The 16865-nt window shown below is 38.6% G+C and overlaps 1 protein-coding gene across 1 annotated transcript in view; it reads left to right on the top strand.

The window, feature by feature from the left end:
- CEP72 (centrosomal protein 72) overlaps positions 1-16865 on the top strand; it is a 257419-nt gene that overhangs the window by 151518 nt on the left and 89036 nt on the right. The window contains exons 6-8 of the mRNA XM_053715788.1: positions 5513-5610; positions 14352-14403; positions 16461-16676. Coding sequence (XP_053571763.1) covers positions 5513-5610; positions 14352-14403; positions 16461-16676 — 366 coding nt within the window. The remainder of the gene's footprint in view (positions 1-5512; positions 5611-14351; positions 14404-16460; positions 16677-16865) is intronic.

The following is a 16865-nucleotide window of genomic DNA, read 5'->3' on the forward strand; positions in this document are numbered from 1 at the left end:
CAAGCTTTCAGCTAATGACTCTACACTATGTGATTTGTATACATAATATCTACATTTTAAAAACATGGCTAATCTGCATATTAAGCTCTAATATTGAACCAGCCTATATCGAAAAAAAGAAAAGTAGTTACCATCTATTGTCAATGTGCAAAAATACAAAAGTGTAGCTAGCCTGTATTGTTATAACAAAATATATGACTGTTATTAGCTCTATCACCAAAAAACATAACCACAATCTCAATAAATGTTAAATTATAGAAGGAAAATATATAATATCAAACTGGAAACTTCCAATAATAAAGTGAAACTAAAACCGAAACTAAAATAAAACTAAAGCAATATATCTAAAGAATAAACAAAAGGGTAACCTAGCCAGGAACCTCCCATCTACAATAATAATAGTACAAGACCCAGTCCCAGATTAGACATAGAGTGAGTGGATGCCATAAAAAAGCAGGTGTGCAGGGGGGCGGAGCCAACATCCAAAGGGAGCAGTCGCATCTGCTTTGAGCTCCAACATTTAATAAGATTTAATGTTCATAATCACCGCTTTACTTACTACATAGGACACTCATCTTATCCACTGGCACTAAGAAAGTGAGTGAGTCCATTAACTTACTTTTTGTGGACCAAGGACTATCAGTACACACATCACGGCAATGCCGACTATTGAGGCCTATAGGCCACCCCGGAACATCTTTTGAAACTAGCTATGCAGACAACCCCTGAAAGCTTCCCAAGCTCCTACACAAACTGTAACTTACTGAATAACACCGCTGCAATTAGTAGCGAGAGATTGGGACTTACGACAGAGACCTGTAGTTAATGAGGTACTAGGTCTTTCCCACGACTTGAGGAGAAATCAGGATACGTCGGCAGAGATAACAAAATGGAGATCTCTCATAACACAGTACGGGCCCTGTTGTTGCGGCTGGGAGAGGACATACAAGATCAATTTGAAAGCTTATCGCTGCACACTGGCGACATGGGCACACTGAATCTTTTAATTAACATGGAGAAACCAGATGAGACAATCTCTCTTACCCAGCAGGAATCTGCGATGTGCTGTGCTGCCACACGGGATGAGTTAGACAATACTGAGGAACCAGAAGACGCAACCTCCCCTGTCCATCAGAAGCCCGTGCTCTGCCAAGCGGATCCATTAAAGGATGCCAGTTGTGCTGCGGATACCACACTGGTTGCATGTGGGTCAACTAATCCCCCCTACCTGAGTCCTACAGAGGTGCCGACTGGTTGCCTGGACCGAGATGTAAGACGGCAGAGACAGGATCACTCAGCTAACCCCCTCGCTACCCAATATTACAAAACGGTCCCTCAGTTGAAACGGCATGCAGCCCTGACCATCGCTAACTCCACTACACCTCTATTACCTAGCTGGAAGGCGAGCCCTCCAGGCACAATTAAAGACAGTGGTGTCCGGGTTCTGATGGGAAGTCAAGACCGGTTGCTTGAGTTAAAAGCTTCACGGGGGATATTTATTCTTACCCCGAGATCAGCATTCCGCTACGATGTCGCCCAAATTCAAACAGCAATTCCACAGCCTAGCAATGGTGCTCGCCACGGAGTAATACATAAGATGGAGGCTCTGCTTTACAACGGAGCCATATTTGACTTACCACACACAGGCTCTTACAGACTGGGCATTGGATAGTTTGTCCTATGGGGTATAGGCTAAGGGAAAGACGCTTCACTTCTTTTGTTCATTCTCCCTAAGCCGTTGGGGAAAAACTTTACATGCTATCTGTAGAACTTTTGGTTATCACAGCCCCACAGCCCAGTGGTAATGTTAACATGCTACTTCATCTACTAATTGCACTTTATAGTCAGTTGTCTCTTGTTTTACCTACTAGATTTTACTAACCTAATAACACTAACTTAGCTTAGCATACATATGTATATATCTATATAGAAATGCCCTACTGTAGACTAGTTGCACTAGGGTACAGGTTAAGTTTCTTAGTATATGTGGGCTATTTACAGCTTCGTTCATAGTTATTGATAATTTCCCTGATTTAGCGAAATTTTTACATCGCACTGTGTGAAATTTATTTAATTTATTATTTTCTATGTGATTCAGCTCTTATTTGAAATACTGACACCTTATTGTTCAGCTCCACATGAAAATAGCCTTTACCCTCTCACCACATCACCCCCAGTATCATCATTGGGTTTACATATATGTATGGCTTACTGAACCTCAGTCAATGCCCACACATTGGATATTACCAGGCGGTCATCTCTAGATGGCGATGTTTGTGTTTTCACTCCAAACATAACTTCAGGCTACAGCTTAATGTTGTAGAAGAGAACACATTTTTCTGCATACCAATTGTTTTATGGGGTGATGACTAATGTGTGGTACACTTTGCTATTCAATTATTCTCTAAATACTTAGCTCTCAGGCTGCTTGTTTGATATATGAAGATATCGGTCCTGTTTGTCATATTGCTCTCTATATTGCTCTCAATAGGTATTTAACCCTTATAACGCATATCTATTACATTGTATTAGTATATATATATTTTATATTATTCTCTTTAAATCTCTAACTCCCATGAAGTTATCTCCTTTAGAGAATTAGCCTCTTACTTTAAGTGTTGCTAGGGTACTTATAAACTAATCTGTAATGGGAAACATTTTCTGTGCCACCCACTAATGTAAAAATATACCCCTTAGTAAGACCTTAGTCTATACAACTCATCACATATATTTAGCCTACTACACAGAGTGACAAACTACTATTGAGAGGAATTAGTGGGTTCTAGAGGTGCTAGTCAATTTGCATATCAGATAGTTTTTAATGAGTCTGCAATGTGATCTACTTTAATACTATATCTATAGGTAAATACCGTTATACACCTTTCCACTTAATACGACCGGCATAACAGCGGATGCAGGCATACATTCCTGTCACTATCAGCTGCAATCGGGATATGTGCTTCTCTCCCCTCACAATCTGGTGGGCATTAGATACCCCACAAATGGAAACTCTTGCATTTGATCGGGTATAGGATAAAGTTCTCTAGAGAATAGAAGGGATTTATCCTTTGAAACATGAATCACCTACTGTTGCTTTTACCCGGACGCTTACACCAATATGGTCTGAATTTGACTTTATCCATGTAAAGTTATATATTTTCATTTCAATATCAGTTATTCTTCAATACCTAAACCCCTAGCATAGAATTGACTTATTTGTAATGTCTCTGTATTGCTTGTGGTTGTTTATGTATATATGTGTACACCCATCTGCAGTGAGAATAGTACCATGTTCTACCTTACACTTATATCAGCTTATCAAGATCAACTTCTACATGGCCTTATCAGTCTGAAGCTTTCCTAAGCAGAGCGTAAACTTTCTCACATGGATGATAGCACTCTGTCTTATCTTGGTGCTACTCCTCTATGACTCTGTTATACTGCCTGATAGGTAGTTCCCCCAATTTATGGACTTATTTTACTCGCTGTATGGTTGTACCATATAGTCATTTTGCTTCCACCTATAACAGTCATTTTGTTTGCATATGTTATAAATACTACCATTGTTCTATATTAACTATTTCTTATTAGTTCAATGACAGCTCTCTCTTGCAAAGTTATGTAATACTGTGATGTCATATGTTACCTTATATATTTTAGAGATGTTACTAAATATCTTATCGCTAGTATCCTGCAAACTGGGGTTCCTAAGCTAGACAGGATTAATCATATATAAGGTGTTTTTTGCTAATGCTGACCTAGGCTTTGTGATATTTAATTCCACCCCCTCATACTCCTCATAATCTTTATGGTCCATGACATCTATGGTTATTGTGCATTACCTATAGGTCTATTATTACTTATAACATAAATATTTCAAATAGCCTTTTATGTGCCTTGACCTTATGACAGGTTTATACAAATATGTCCTACTAGGGGAAAATCCCAACTTTTGCTAAAATCACTTATATGATATGAGATACCTGTAAATTTATTGTAAGTACTACCTTGTTACTAACATGTGCATATCTCTTAGAGTCTATCCCTTTTGTGGTATATTCATCTGCGTCAAATCTAAGCATGATATCAGCTGTTAGCTGTGATATGGACACATGTAATTATCTCTTTTTATCAGATGCTATACGCAAGCCTATATACACATATTGTCTGTGTTTTTATAAGTTTACCTGGACCTATTCTCAGAGAGGTTGTATAGTTCTCATGAATATGCAATGAGGATTTTCCTGCTACCCACCTTAACTCAAGTTGTGTATACTATACCCAAGCCAGAGTTTTTTGTATAGGTGTCTCTGTGTTATACCTTGCTCTATTTATGACTCTACCTTCTCCCTGCATACGGGGAGACTCTCCTATTGAACTATTAATGCATATTTAAGCTTACTAGACCTGGTTTAAATGCTCAGTCCACAATACTCAATAGTTGAGCAGCCTAAGTTATACGCACATAAGCCTAGAGACCTTTATTAGGTCTCTACTCAAGGATATTCACAAAACACAACTGGTAGCAGTTTGGGAAGTATGTTAGCCTCAATATATCTTATGGCTCCGTCCTCCACTCCACCCCATATTAAGAGCGGTACTTACCTGCTGAATACCCCCCCCCCCTACTATATATATATTCCTTCGCTTCTGGAAGCTCCTAAAGAGCTGCCTACCTGACCAGTAGCTATTTCTTTTCTTTTTTTACAATTCTGGTCCATTGGGCCTAAACTTGTGTTCTCATCTGGTCAGTCACGTATGCTATTTTATTAAAAAAATCGAGGTTTCATTAGCCTATCATTAATGCTTTTTATAAATGTCAAAGTATTTTGTTCAAGTTGGTTTGTATCTTATTCTTTTTTTTCATAAGAGATGTGTTATGTTCTATGTTTGACATGCAAAACCTCAATAAAAAACATTTAAAAAAAAAAAAAACAGGTGTGCAAAAAATACAATTTTATTGAGAATAAAATGTAATACAAAATGACCTCAGTGATATTAAGGTGCTATTGTATAGTTAGCTTCACTGCTCTATTATTATTGTAGCTGGGACATTTCTGGCTAGGTTACCCTTATGTTTATTCTTTTTTTTTTTAATAGTTGCTTGGTACCCCCGAGCACCCATGGATATTAACTTCTATTTATATTTCCAGGGTTCCCTGATATTATTAGTATGGAGTATAGTGATTGGTGATAAATATTGTTTTTTTTATATATATATATATATATATATATATATATATATATATATATATATATATATATATATATATATATATATTACTATTTTGCACAGGTGATCTTGACAAAGGCTCTAGTAACGGGCCAAAATGTTGTCTATACTTTTATCACTCAAGGATTAATAAAGTTTTTGTGTGTGGTGTGTATGTACATATGTTTATATACATACACACACACACATAAACATATGTAACCCTGCATTTTATTTCCACATTTTTTCTTGAACTAATTGTAGAGCTGTCAGATTTATGTGTTGGATATATTTTCACAGGTATTCGTCTGATTGATGATGGTGTCATTTACAGAAAATATCGTGAAGATAGATCAAATAGTCAGCAAATTAAGAAGCAAAAAGAAAATATTTCTAAGGTACAAAACACATAAATCAGCAATTTATTTAAAGGGCAGAAAAGTGCATTACATTTATTCTTTCCCTTCCAAATTATATGTAATTTTGAGCACTACACATTTTGGTTTACACTTTATCTAATAAATAGTATTATAATATAGGTATTGCCCCCACCTGACACCTCCCACCTTACTGATCCCTACATAATCCCTCCCAAACAGCTCTCCCCCACACTCCTCACCACCATCTTGGGTACTGGCAGACAGTCCGCCAGTGTAAAGTTTTAGGGCTTTTTTTTTTTTTTTAATTAATTAATTCTTTTTTTTATTTTATTGTCTGCAGTGTAGGATCCCACCTCCCTGATCCCTCCTAAACAGCTTTATAACCCTCCACCCTCCTAATGGTATCTGCAATCCTAGGTACTGGCATCTGTCTGCCAGTGCCCAATTTATATAAATTGTGTTAACAATTTAAGGGTTTTTATTAATAAAAAAATTATTTCTGTCGTATAATGCCCTCCCATCACCCTGCCCACCTTCCCTGTCCAAGTGATCATTCTGTGGGTACCCCTCTCATAATCCCCTTGCCGTTATTTTCTCTATATTTTGTGCATAGTGGAGGATTTTAAACTCACCTTTTACCTCCCCCTAATTTTAAATGTTGTTGTATTTTGCCCCGAAATCAACTTCACCCAGCAGTGATTCAAACCTTATCCCAGCAAAAACCACAAAACAGTTTGTCCTGGGATGGTTATGAATCACTGCACTAACCCTAGATAAGTTTATAAGCGATGCTTTGGTGTAAAGGGAATCTGCTGAAAAGCAGACTTGAAGTAAAAAGGTGTGTCATTGTGAACCTAATTTGCATATTTACCCAGAATCCTTTGCTGCATTGGAAACAATTTAATTCAGAGGTTTTCTGTAGGGAAAACAAGCCTTCTGGCCTGTCTAGATTTGTTAATGAACTACACAATGAGTTATTGTGTAGTCTCTCTCTCTCTCTATATATATATATCTATCTATATATATATATATATATATATATATATATATATATATATATATATATATATATATATACATATGCATTTTAGACATGTATATGTATGTATCTCTATGTTAAAGCCCTTTGCCTGACTTTTTTTCATAACACCTGAGACCTCATATCTTTGAGCCCTTTTTTTATTCAATATTTTTTTATTGAATCATTTTTATTAGACAGTGTTATTATGAGTAACTATCCCTTTTAAATGTATTTTTGATGTATTTTGTGCCAATTTTTAGTCGAGCATAACAGTTAACCAGAACTCTAAAGTCGCGCTTACCAGATGAACGGTAAATTCAATTGCGCTGAAGTGAACATGTTTACTTTCAACTCGTGATACATGCGCTACTTACAGGGGCATAAAGAACCGTGGTAAACCCCTTATCGCTCATAAGCAACAGTTAGCGCACCACCACTAATCTAGCCCTTAGGCGGTAAGCTCTGCCATTTCTAGAGTCCTGAAATTCTGATTTTCACGTTGCATCTAATCTTATTTCTCCAACATAGGTGTGTCCGGTCCACGGCGTCATCCTTACTTGTGGGATATTCTCCTCCCCAACAGGAAATGGCAAAGAGCCCAGCAAAGCTGGTCACATGATCCCTCCTAGGCTCCGCCTACCCCAGTCATTCTCTTTGCCGTTGTACAGGCAACATCTCCACGGAGATGGCTTAGAGTTTTTTAGTGTTTAACTGTAGTTTTTATTATTCAATCAAGAGTTTGTTATTTTGAAATAGTGCTGGTATGTACTATTTACTCAGAAACAGAAAAGAGATGAAGATTTCTGTTTGTATGAGGAAAATGATTTTAGCAACCGTAACTAAAATCCATGGCTGTTCCACACAGGACTGTTGAGAGCTACTAACTTCAGTTGGGGGAACAGTATGCAGTCTCTTGCTGCTTGAGGTATGACACATTCTAACAAGACGATGTAATGCTGGAAGCTGTCATTTTCCCTATGGGATCCGGTAAGCCATGTTTATTACGATCATAAATAAGGGCTTCACAAGGGCTTATTAAGACTGTAGACTTTTCTGGGCTAAATCGATTCATTATTAACACATATTTAGCCTTGAGGAATCATTTTATCTGGGTATTTTGATATAAGAATATCGGCAGGCACTGTATTAGACACCTTATTCCTTAGGGGCTTTCCCAAAGCATAAGCAGAGCCTCATTTTCGCGCCGGTGTGGCGCACTTGTTTTTGAGAGGCATGGCATGCAGTCGCATGTGTGTGGAGCTCTGATACTTAGAAAAGACTTTCTGAAGGCGTCATTTGGTATCGTATTCCCCTTTGGGCTTGGTTGGGTCTCAGCAAAGCAGATACCAGGGACTGTAAAGGGGTTAAAGTTTAAAACGGCTCCGGTTCCGTTATTTTAAGGGTTAAAGCTTCCAAATTTGGTGTGCAATACTTTTAAGGCTTTAAGACACTGTGGTGAAAATTTGGTGAATTTTGTACAATTCCTTCATGTTTTTTCGCAATTGCAGTAATAAAGTGTGTTCAGTTTAAAATTTAAAGTGACAGTAACGGTTTTATTTTAAAACGTTTTTTGTACTTTGTTATCAAGTTTATGCCTGTTTAACATGTCTGAACTACCAGATAGACTGTGTTCTGAATGTGGGGAAGCCAGAATTCCTATTCATTTAAATAAATGTGATTTATGTGATAATGACAATGATGCCCAAGATGATTCCTCAAGTGAGGGGAGTAAGCATGGTACTGCATCATTCCCTCCTTCGTCTACACGAGTCTTGCCCACTCAGGAGGCCCCTAGTACATCTAGCGCGCCAATACTCCTTACTATGCAACAATTAACGGCTGTAATGGATAATTCTGTCAAAAACATTTTAGCCCAAATGAACACTTGTCAGCGTAAGCGCGGCTGCTCTGTTTTAGATACTGAAGAGCATGGCAACGCTGATACTAATATCTCTGAAGGGCCCCTAACCCAGTCTGATGGGGCCAGGGAGGTTTTGTCTGAGGGAGAAATTACTGATTCAGGGAACATTTCTCAACAGGCTGAACCTGATGTGATCGCATTTAAATTTAAGTTGGAACATCTCCGCATTCTGCTTAAGGAGGTATTATCCACTCTGGATGATTGTGACAAGTTGGTCATCCCAGAGAAGCTATGTAAAATGGACAAGTTCCTAGAGGTGCCGGGGCTCCCAGAAGCTTTTCCTATACCCAAGCGGGTGGCGGACATTGTTAATAAAGAATGGGAAAGGCCCGGTATTCCTTTCGTCCCTCCCCCCATTTTTAAAAAATTGTTTCCTTTGGTCGACCCCAGAAAGGACTTATGGCAGACAGTCCCCAAGGTCGAGGGAGCGGTTTCCACTTTAAACAAACGCACCACTATACCCATAGAGGATAGTTGTGCTTTCAAAGATCCTATGGATAAAAAATTAGAAGGTTTGCTTAAAAAGATGTTTGTTCAGCAGGGTTACCTTCTACAACCAATTGCATGCATTGTCCCTGTCGCTACAGCCGCATGTTTCTGGTTCGATGAGCTGATAAAGGCGGTCGATAGTGATTCTCCTCCTTATGAGGAGATTATGGACAGAATCAATGCTCTCAAATTGGCTAATTCTTTCACCCTAGACGCCACTTTGCAATTGGCTAGGTTAGCGGCTAAGAATTCTGGGTTTGCTATTGTGGCGCGCAGAGCGCTTTGGTTGAAATCTTGGTCGGCTGATGCGTCTTCCAAGAACAAGCTACTTAACATTCCTTTCAAGGGGAAAACGCTGTTTGGCCCTGACTTGAAAGAGATTATCTCTGATATCACTGGGGGTAAGGGCCACGCCCTTCCTCAGGATCGGCCTTTCAAGGCAAAAAATAAACCTAATTTTCGTCCCTTTCGTAGAAACGGACCAGCCCGAGGTGCTACGTCCTCTAAGCAAGAGGGTAATACTTCTCAAGCCAAGCCAGCTTGGAGACCAATGCAAGGCTGGAACAAGGGAAAGCAGGCCAAGAAACCTGCCACTGCTACCAAGACTGCATGAAATGTTGGCCCCCGATCCGGGACCGGATCTGGTGGGGGGCAGACTCTCTCTCTTCGCTCAGGCTTGGGCAAGAGATGTTCTGGATCCTTGGGCGCTAGAAATAGTCTCCCAAGGTTATCTTCTGGAATTCAAGGGACTTCCCCCAAGGGGGAGGTTCCACAGGTCTCAGTTGTCTTCAGACCACATAAAAAGACAGGCATTCTTACATTGTGTAGAAGACCTGTTAAAAATGGGAGTGATTCATCCTGTTCCATTAAGAGAACAAGGGATGGGGTTCTACTCCAATCTGTTCATAGTTCCCAAAAAAGAGGGAACGTTCAGACCAATCTTAGATCTCAAGATCTTAAACAAGTTTCTCAAGGTTCCATCGTTCAAGATGGAAACCATTCGAACTATTATTCCTTCCATCCAGGAAGGTCAATTCATGACCACGGTGGATTTAAAGGATGCGTATCTACATATTCCTATCCACAAGGAACATCATCGGTTCCTAAGGTTCGCATTCCTGGACAAGCATTACCAGTTCGTGGCGCTTCCTTTCGGATTAGCCACTGCTCCAAGGATTTTCACAAAGGTACTAGGGTCCCTTCTAGCTGTGCTAAGACCAAGGGGCATTGCTGTAGTACCTTACTTGGACGACATTCTGATTCAAGCGTCGTCCCTTCCTCAAGCAAAGGCTCACACGGACATCGTCCTGGCCTTTCTCAGATCTCACGGATGGAAAGTGAACGTGGAAAAGAGTTCTCTATCTCCGTCAACAAGGGTTCCCTTCTTGGGAACAATAATAGACTCCTTAGAAATGAGGATATTTCTGACAGAGGCCAGAAAATCAAAGCTTCTAGACTCTTGTCGGATACTTCATTCCGTTCCTCTTCCTTCCATAGCTCAGTGCATGGAAGTGATCGGGTTGATGGTAGCGGCTATGGACATAGTTCCTTTTGCGCGCATTCATCTAAGACCATTACAACTGTGCATGCTCAGTCAGTGGAATGGGGATTATACAGACTTGTCTCCGAAGATACAAGTAAATCAGAGGACCAGAGACTCACTCCGTTGGTGGCTGTCCCTGGACAACCTGTCACAAGGGATGACATTCCGCAGACCAGAGTGGGTCATTGTCACGACCGACGCCAGTCTGATGGGCTGGGGCGCGGTCTGGGGATCCCTGAAAGCTCAGGGTCTTTGGTCTCGGGAAGAATCTCTTCTACCGATAAATATTCTGGAACTGAGAGCGATATTCAATGCTCTCAAGGCTTGGCCTCAGCTAGCGAGGGCCAAGTTCATACGGTTTCAATCAGACAACATGACAACTGTTGCGTACATCAACCATCAGGGGGGAACAAGGAGTTCCCTAGCGATGGAAGAAGTGACCAAAATCATTCTATGGGCGGAGTCTCACTCCTGCCACCTGTCCGCTATCCACATCCCAGGAGTGGAAAATTGGGAAGCGGATTTTCTGAGTCGTCAGACATTGCATCCGGGGGAGTGGGAACTCCATCCGGAAATCTTTGCCCAAGTCACTCAGCTGTGGGGCATTCCAGACATGGATCTGATGGCCTCTCGTCAGAACTTCAAAGTTCCTTGCTACGGGTCCAGATCCAGGGATCCCAAGGCGGCTCTAGTGGATGCACTAGTAGCACCTTGGACCTTCAAACTAGCTTATGTGTTCCCGCCGTTCCCTCTCATCCCCAGGCTGGTAGCCAGGATCAATCAGGAGAGGGCGTCGGTGATCTTGATAGCTCCTGCGTGGCCACGCAGGACTTGGTATGCAGATCTGGTGAATATGTCATCGGCTCCACCTTGGAAGCTACCTTTGAGACGAGACCTTCTTGTTCAGGGTCCGTTCGAACATCCGAACCTGGTTTCACTCCAGCTGACTGCTTGGAGATTGAACGCTTGATCTTATCGAAGCGAGGGTTCTCAGATTCTGTTATCGATACTCTTGTTCAGGCCAGAAAGCCTGTAACTAGAAAGATTTACCACAAAATTTGGAAAAAACATATCTGTTGGTGTGAATCTAAAGGATTCCCTTGGGACAAGGTTAAGATTCCTAAGATTCTATCCTTCCTTCAAGAAGGATTGGAAAAAGGATTATCTGCAAGTTCCCTGAAGGGACAGATTTCTGCCTTGTCTGTGTTACTTCACAAAAAGCTGGCAGCTGTGCCAGATGTTCAAGCCTTTGTTCAGGCTCTGGTTAGAATTAAGCCTGTTTACAAACCTTTGACTCCTCCTTGGAGTCTCAATTTAGTTCTTTCAGTTCTTCAGGGGGTTCCGTTTGAACCATTACATTCCGTTGATATTAAGTTATTATCTTGGAAAGTTTTGTTTTTGGTTGCAATCTCTTCTGCTAGAAGAGTTTCAGAATTATCTGCTCTGCAGTGTTCTCCTCCCTATCTGGTGTTCCATGCAGATAAGGTGGTTTTACGTACTAAACCTGGTTTTCTTCCAAAAGTTGTTTCTAACAAAAACATTAACCAGGAGATTATCGTACCTTCTCTGTGTCCGAAACCAGTTTCAAAGAAGGAACGTTTGTTGCACAATTTGGATGTTGTTCGCGCTCTAAAATTCTATTTAGATGCTACAAAGGAATTTAGACAAACATCTTCCTTGTTTGTTGTTTATTCTGGTAAAAGGAGAGGTCAAAAAGCAACTTCTACCTCTCTCTCTTTTTGGATTAAAAGCATCATCAGATTGGCTTACGAGACTGCCGGACGGCAGCCTCCCGAAAGAATCACAGCTCATTCCACTAGGGCTGTGGCTTCCACATGGGCCTTCAAGAACGAGGCTTCTGTTGATCAGATATGTAGGGCAGCGACTTGGTCTTCACTGCACACTTTTACCAAATTTTACAAGTTTGATACTTTTGCTTCTTCTGAGGCTATTTTTGGGAGAAAGGTTTTGCAAGCCGTGGTGCCTTCCATTTAGGTGACCTGATTTGCTCCCTCCCTTCATCCGTGTCCTAAAGCTTTGGTATTGGTTCCCACAAGTAAGGATGACGCCGTGGACCGGACACACCTATGTTGGAGAAAACAGAATTTATGTTTACCTGATAAATTGCTTTCTCCAACGGTGTGTCCGGTCCACGGCCCGCCCTGGTTTTTTTAATCAGGTCTGATAATTTATTTTCTTTAACTACAGTCACCACGGTACCATATGGTTTCTCCTATGCAAATATTCCTCCTTAACGTCGGTCGAATGACTGGGGTAGGCGGAGCCTAGGAGGGATCATGTGACCAGCTTTGCTGGGCTCTTTGCCATTTCCTGTTGGGGAGGAGAATATCCCACAAGTAAGGATGACGCCGTGGACCGGACACACCGTTGGAGAAAGCAATTTATCAGGTAAACATAAATTCTGTTTTTTTTGCGCTCTTGCTTTAGTATCGCTCTTTTCTGAGAAATACATCCTTATGAATTTTATGCATTCTGTAACATATCTTAAAGGGACACTGAACCCAAATTTTTTTCTTTCGTGATTCAGATAGAGCATGCAATTTCAAGCAACTTTCTAATTTACTTCTATTATCAATTTTTCTTCGTTCTCTTGATATCTTTATTTGAAAAAGAAGGCATCTAAGCTAAGGAGCCAGACAATTTTTGGTTTAAAACACTGGCCAGCACTTGTTTATTGGTGGGTGAATTTATCCACCAATCAGTAAGAACAACCCAGGTTGTTCACCAAAAATGGGCCGGCATCTAAACTTACATTCTTGCTTTTCAAATAAAGATACCAAGAGAATGAAGAACATTTGATAATTGGAGTAAATTAGAAAGTTGCTTAAAATTGCATGCTCTATCTGAATCACGAAAGAAAACATTTGGGTTCAGTGTCCCTTTAAGGTTTGTTATATCAACCCTACATGTTCTCTTACAAGAAATGTATTCAATGGAACTGCTGTTTTTTATATATATTCATTACTTTCTAATATGCAGTTAGTTCTTTATACACAAAATAGTGTCCTATTGTTTTTTTCTTGGTTTTTAGCTACAGTCTATTGGTAAAAAAATGTTGTTCTTCTAAAAACATCTGCTGTATTCTGCTAAATATATTTTCACATATATTTTGCACAAGCTCACAGTGTCTACGTATACTAGTCTGTGATTGGCTGATATCTCTCACATGATAACCAACTTATGAACTGTTAAAGGGACATGAAACCTAATTTTTTTCTTCTTTCATAATTCAGACATAGAATACAATTTTAAAAAGGTTTGTAATTTACTTCTATTATCAGATTTGCTTCGCTCTCATGTTATTCTTTGTAAAGAGATATCTAGATAGGTAGCGGGGACATGTCTGGAGCGCAAGATGACAGGAAATAGTGCTGTCATCTAGTTGCTAATGTATAACATTGTTGCAAAACTACTACCATATAGCACTACAGACACACATGCATTCCTGAGCTTACATTCCTGCTTTTTACAAAGGATAACAAGAAAATGAAAAAAAAATTGTAATAGAAATAAATTGAAAAGTTGTTTAAAATTGTATTTTCTATCTGAATTATTGAAGAAAAAAATTGTCTTTTATGTCCCCCTAACAATACAGTTTCAACTGCATTTATAGTTGTCCTTATTAGATCATATCTGCATAATCATAGTTTTCTTTTTTTAGTCGCAACATACATTGTTCATATAATTGCTTGTTAGGCTCTGCCTTTAATGTTCTTGTTCTCTCTACACCTTTCCCACAATTTGTTTCCTATTTTACTAAACAGCAAATTTGTTCAGAAGATGAAACACCTTTACAAATTCAGAAAGATGAGCAAGGTAATATTTTTATTTACCTATTATTTATGTCATCCAAAATAATTGAAATATACAGAAAAATCTATATTGTATTACAACATGATTCTTATTATGTCTGTTTTTTTGTTTAAAGATATAGTAGAATTGTTCCAAATTAAAATTTTGTTTATGAATTAAGACTTTCACAGCCACAAATTAGTGCAGGGGAAAAAAATATTTAAAGGGACATTAAACACTTTGAGATGGTAATATAAAATGATAAATTGTATATAATAAAACAACTCTGCAATATACTTTCATTATTTATTTTGTCCTCTTTGCCTGTAATTACATTCTGAAATCGTGAGCTTTTCAGTTCCTGTTAGAAATGGAAGTGCAGAACACTGTTATATTCAGAACACTGTTATATTCCACACAGCCATTGGCTGCACACTCTAGTGACCTATTTATAACTGTCCCTAATTGGCCACAGCAGAGAAGGTAACCTAAGTTACATGGCAGCTCCCATTGCTTTATAGACACTAAAACTTTACACTTATTTTGTCACTTTTTAAACAACTAATGAAACTTTAAAAAATACATCTACATGTTAGTCATGGACTAATCTTTTCTTTGAATGCATCATTCTATCTAGTATGTATTTAGTGTTTAATGTCCCTTTAAAGGGACATTAAACACTAAATACTTTTCATGCACCTCCTTCTGATTATAGGGGGCCACCTTTTTGGAACCTAGGTTATACTGTAGGTATCTGAAGGAGAGGTGCTGCACACGTGCAAACACATCATCATTGGAACATAGTGAAAGCTAAATTTCAACATGGTGGCCTGCATGACTAGGTGGGAGGTAGGGAATAACCTCAATACTATGCCTATGAAAGGTATTTAGTGTTTAGTGTCCCTGTAACTCAAGTCAAAATAAACTTTTATAATTCAGAAAGAGCGTGTAGTTTTAAGACCCTTTCCAATTTACTTCCATTATCAAATTTTGCACAGTCTTTTTATATTCACGCTTTTTGGGGAACAGAATCCTACTGAGCATGTGCACAAGCTCACAGGGTAAACGTATACTATTCTGTGATTGGCTGACGTCTGTTACATGATACAGGGGGCTGGAAAATGGGAGAAAAAATAAATTTGTCAGAAAAAAATATACTGGTTATTTGAAATTCAGAGTAAGTGTTGAATCATTGTCTTTTTATTATGGACTTGTCACCAGTTGCAATACAATGCATTTATACCTCTTGCACCTTCAACGCATGTTTCTAATTCTTATTTTTAGTATGTAAATAGCCTTTGTCCTCCTGTACTAGCAACATAGTTTTTTCTGTATTTTTGTCCTTCCAGCTTGTTGTAATTATTGTTGTCACGTATAGATAGCTAGTTTCAAAGGGGTAGTTTCACTTTAAACCATTTCATTCACACTGATTGTTTGGCCAATAGCTGCTTAGCAGCTGTCTTTTTAAAAAGGGTGGACACACTGCATTGTCAGGTCTATGATTACGGCTCTATGCTGAAACGCGTAAGACCAGTCCTCCTGTTTTGTATCTCCTGCTTTTAATTCCATGGATTGAAATAAAGTTGTGTTTTTACTCACATTTGGACAAGACTCTGGACTATTTCACTTTTTCTATGGTGTTAAATCATTGTCTTTTTATTATGTATATATATATATATATATATATATATATATATATATATATATATATATATATATATATATATATATACATATATATATATATATATATATATATATATATATATATATATATATATATATATATATATAAAATATATCAGTGTTTGATCTACTGGTTAGCACTTTGGGATCTACAGGAAGACACAGTTCTATTTTTAGACATAACTGAGTTATGCATTGTCATTTGACTGATACTTTGTGTGCTTATATTCTTAATACTTTTTGTCCTGCTGAATATAGGTGCCTGATGAATTACAAAATGTATGTTCTTATTTTTATATAATAAATCATTGCTATGTATATCTAACACTGAGACATTTTATTTCTCATTCTCTTTCAGTCTATAAACTTATTAACAAACTTTGGTTTCTTTTTAGCTCAGCAAATCTTGCCTAAACCTTCTCATCAGCCAACACAAAATTATAATATGAATCACTTGTTAGCCAAAAATACAAATGGAATCAGGGTAAAATGTATAGCTAGTAAACTAAGACAAAAGCAACATCAAGATCCTAACCTTAAGTTTGAAGATGAGGTGCAAGCTCACAACAAAATAATTTCTCACTTTGACTTCACTCCTCACCCTTCAACAGGTAAGCAGCATATGCATATTATTTATGGATTGTATTTAAAGGGACAGTAAAGTCAAAATTAAACTTATGATTTTGATAGAGCAAAACATTTTAAACAACTTTTCAATTGATTTCTGTTAATCAAGTTGCTTTGTTCTTTTGGTATCCTTTGTTGAAGAGTAAAACTAGATAGGCTTAGGAACAGCAGTG

This window comes from Bombina bombina, chromosome 5, assembly GCF_027579735.1.
Source record: "Bombina bombina isolate aBomBom1 chromosome 5, aBomBom1.pri, whole genome shotgun sequence".
Classification (NCBI taxonomy): domain Eukaryota; kingdom Metazoa; phylum Chordata; class Amphibia; order Anura; family Bombinatoridae; genus Bombina; species Bombina bombina.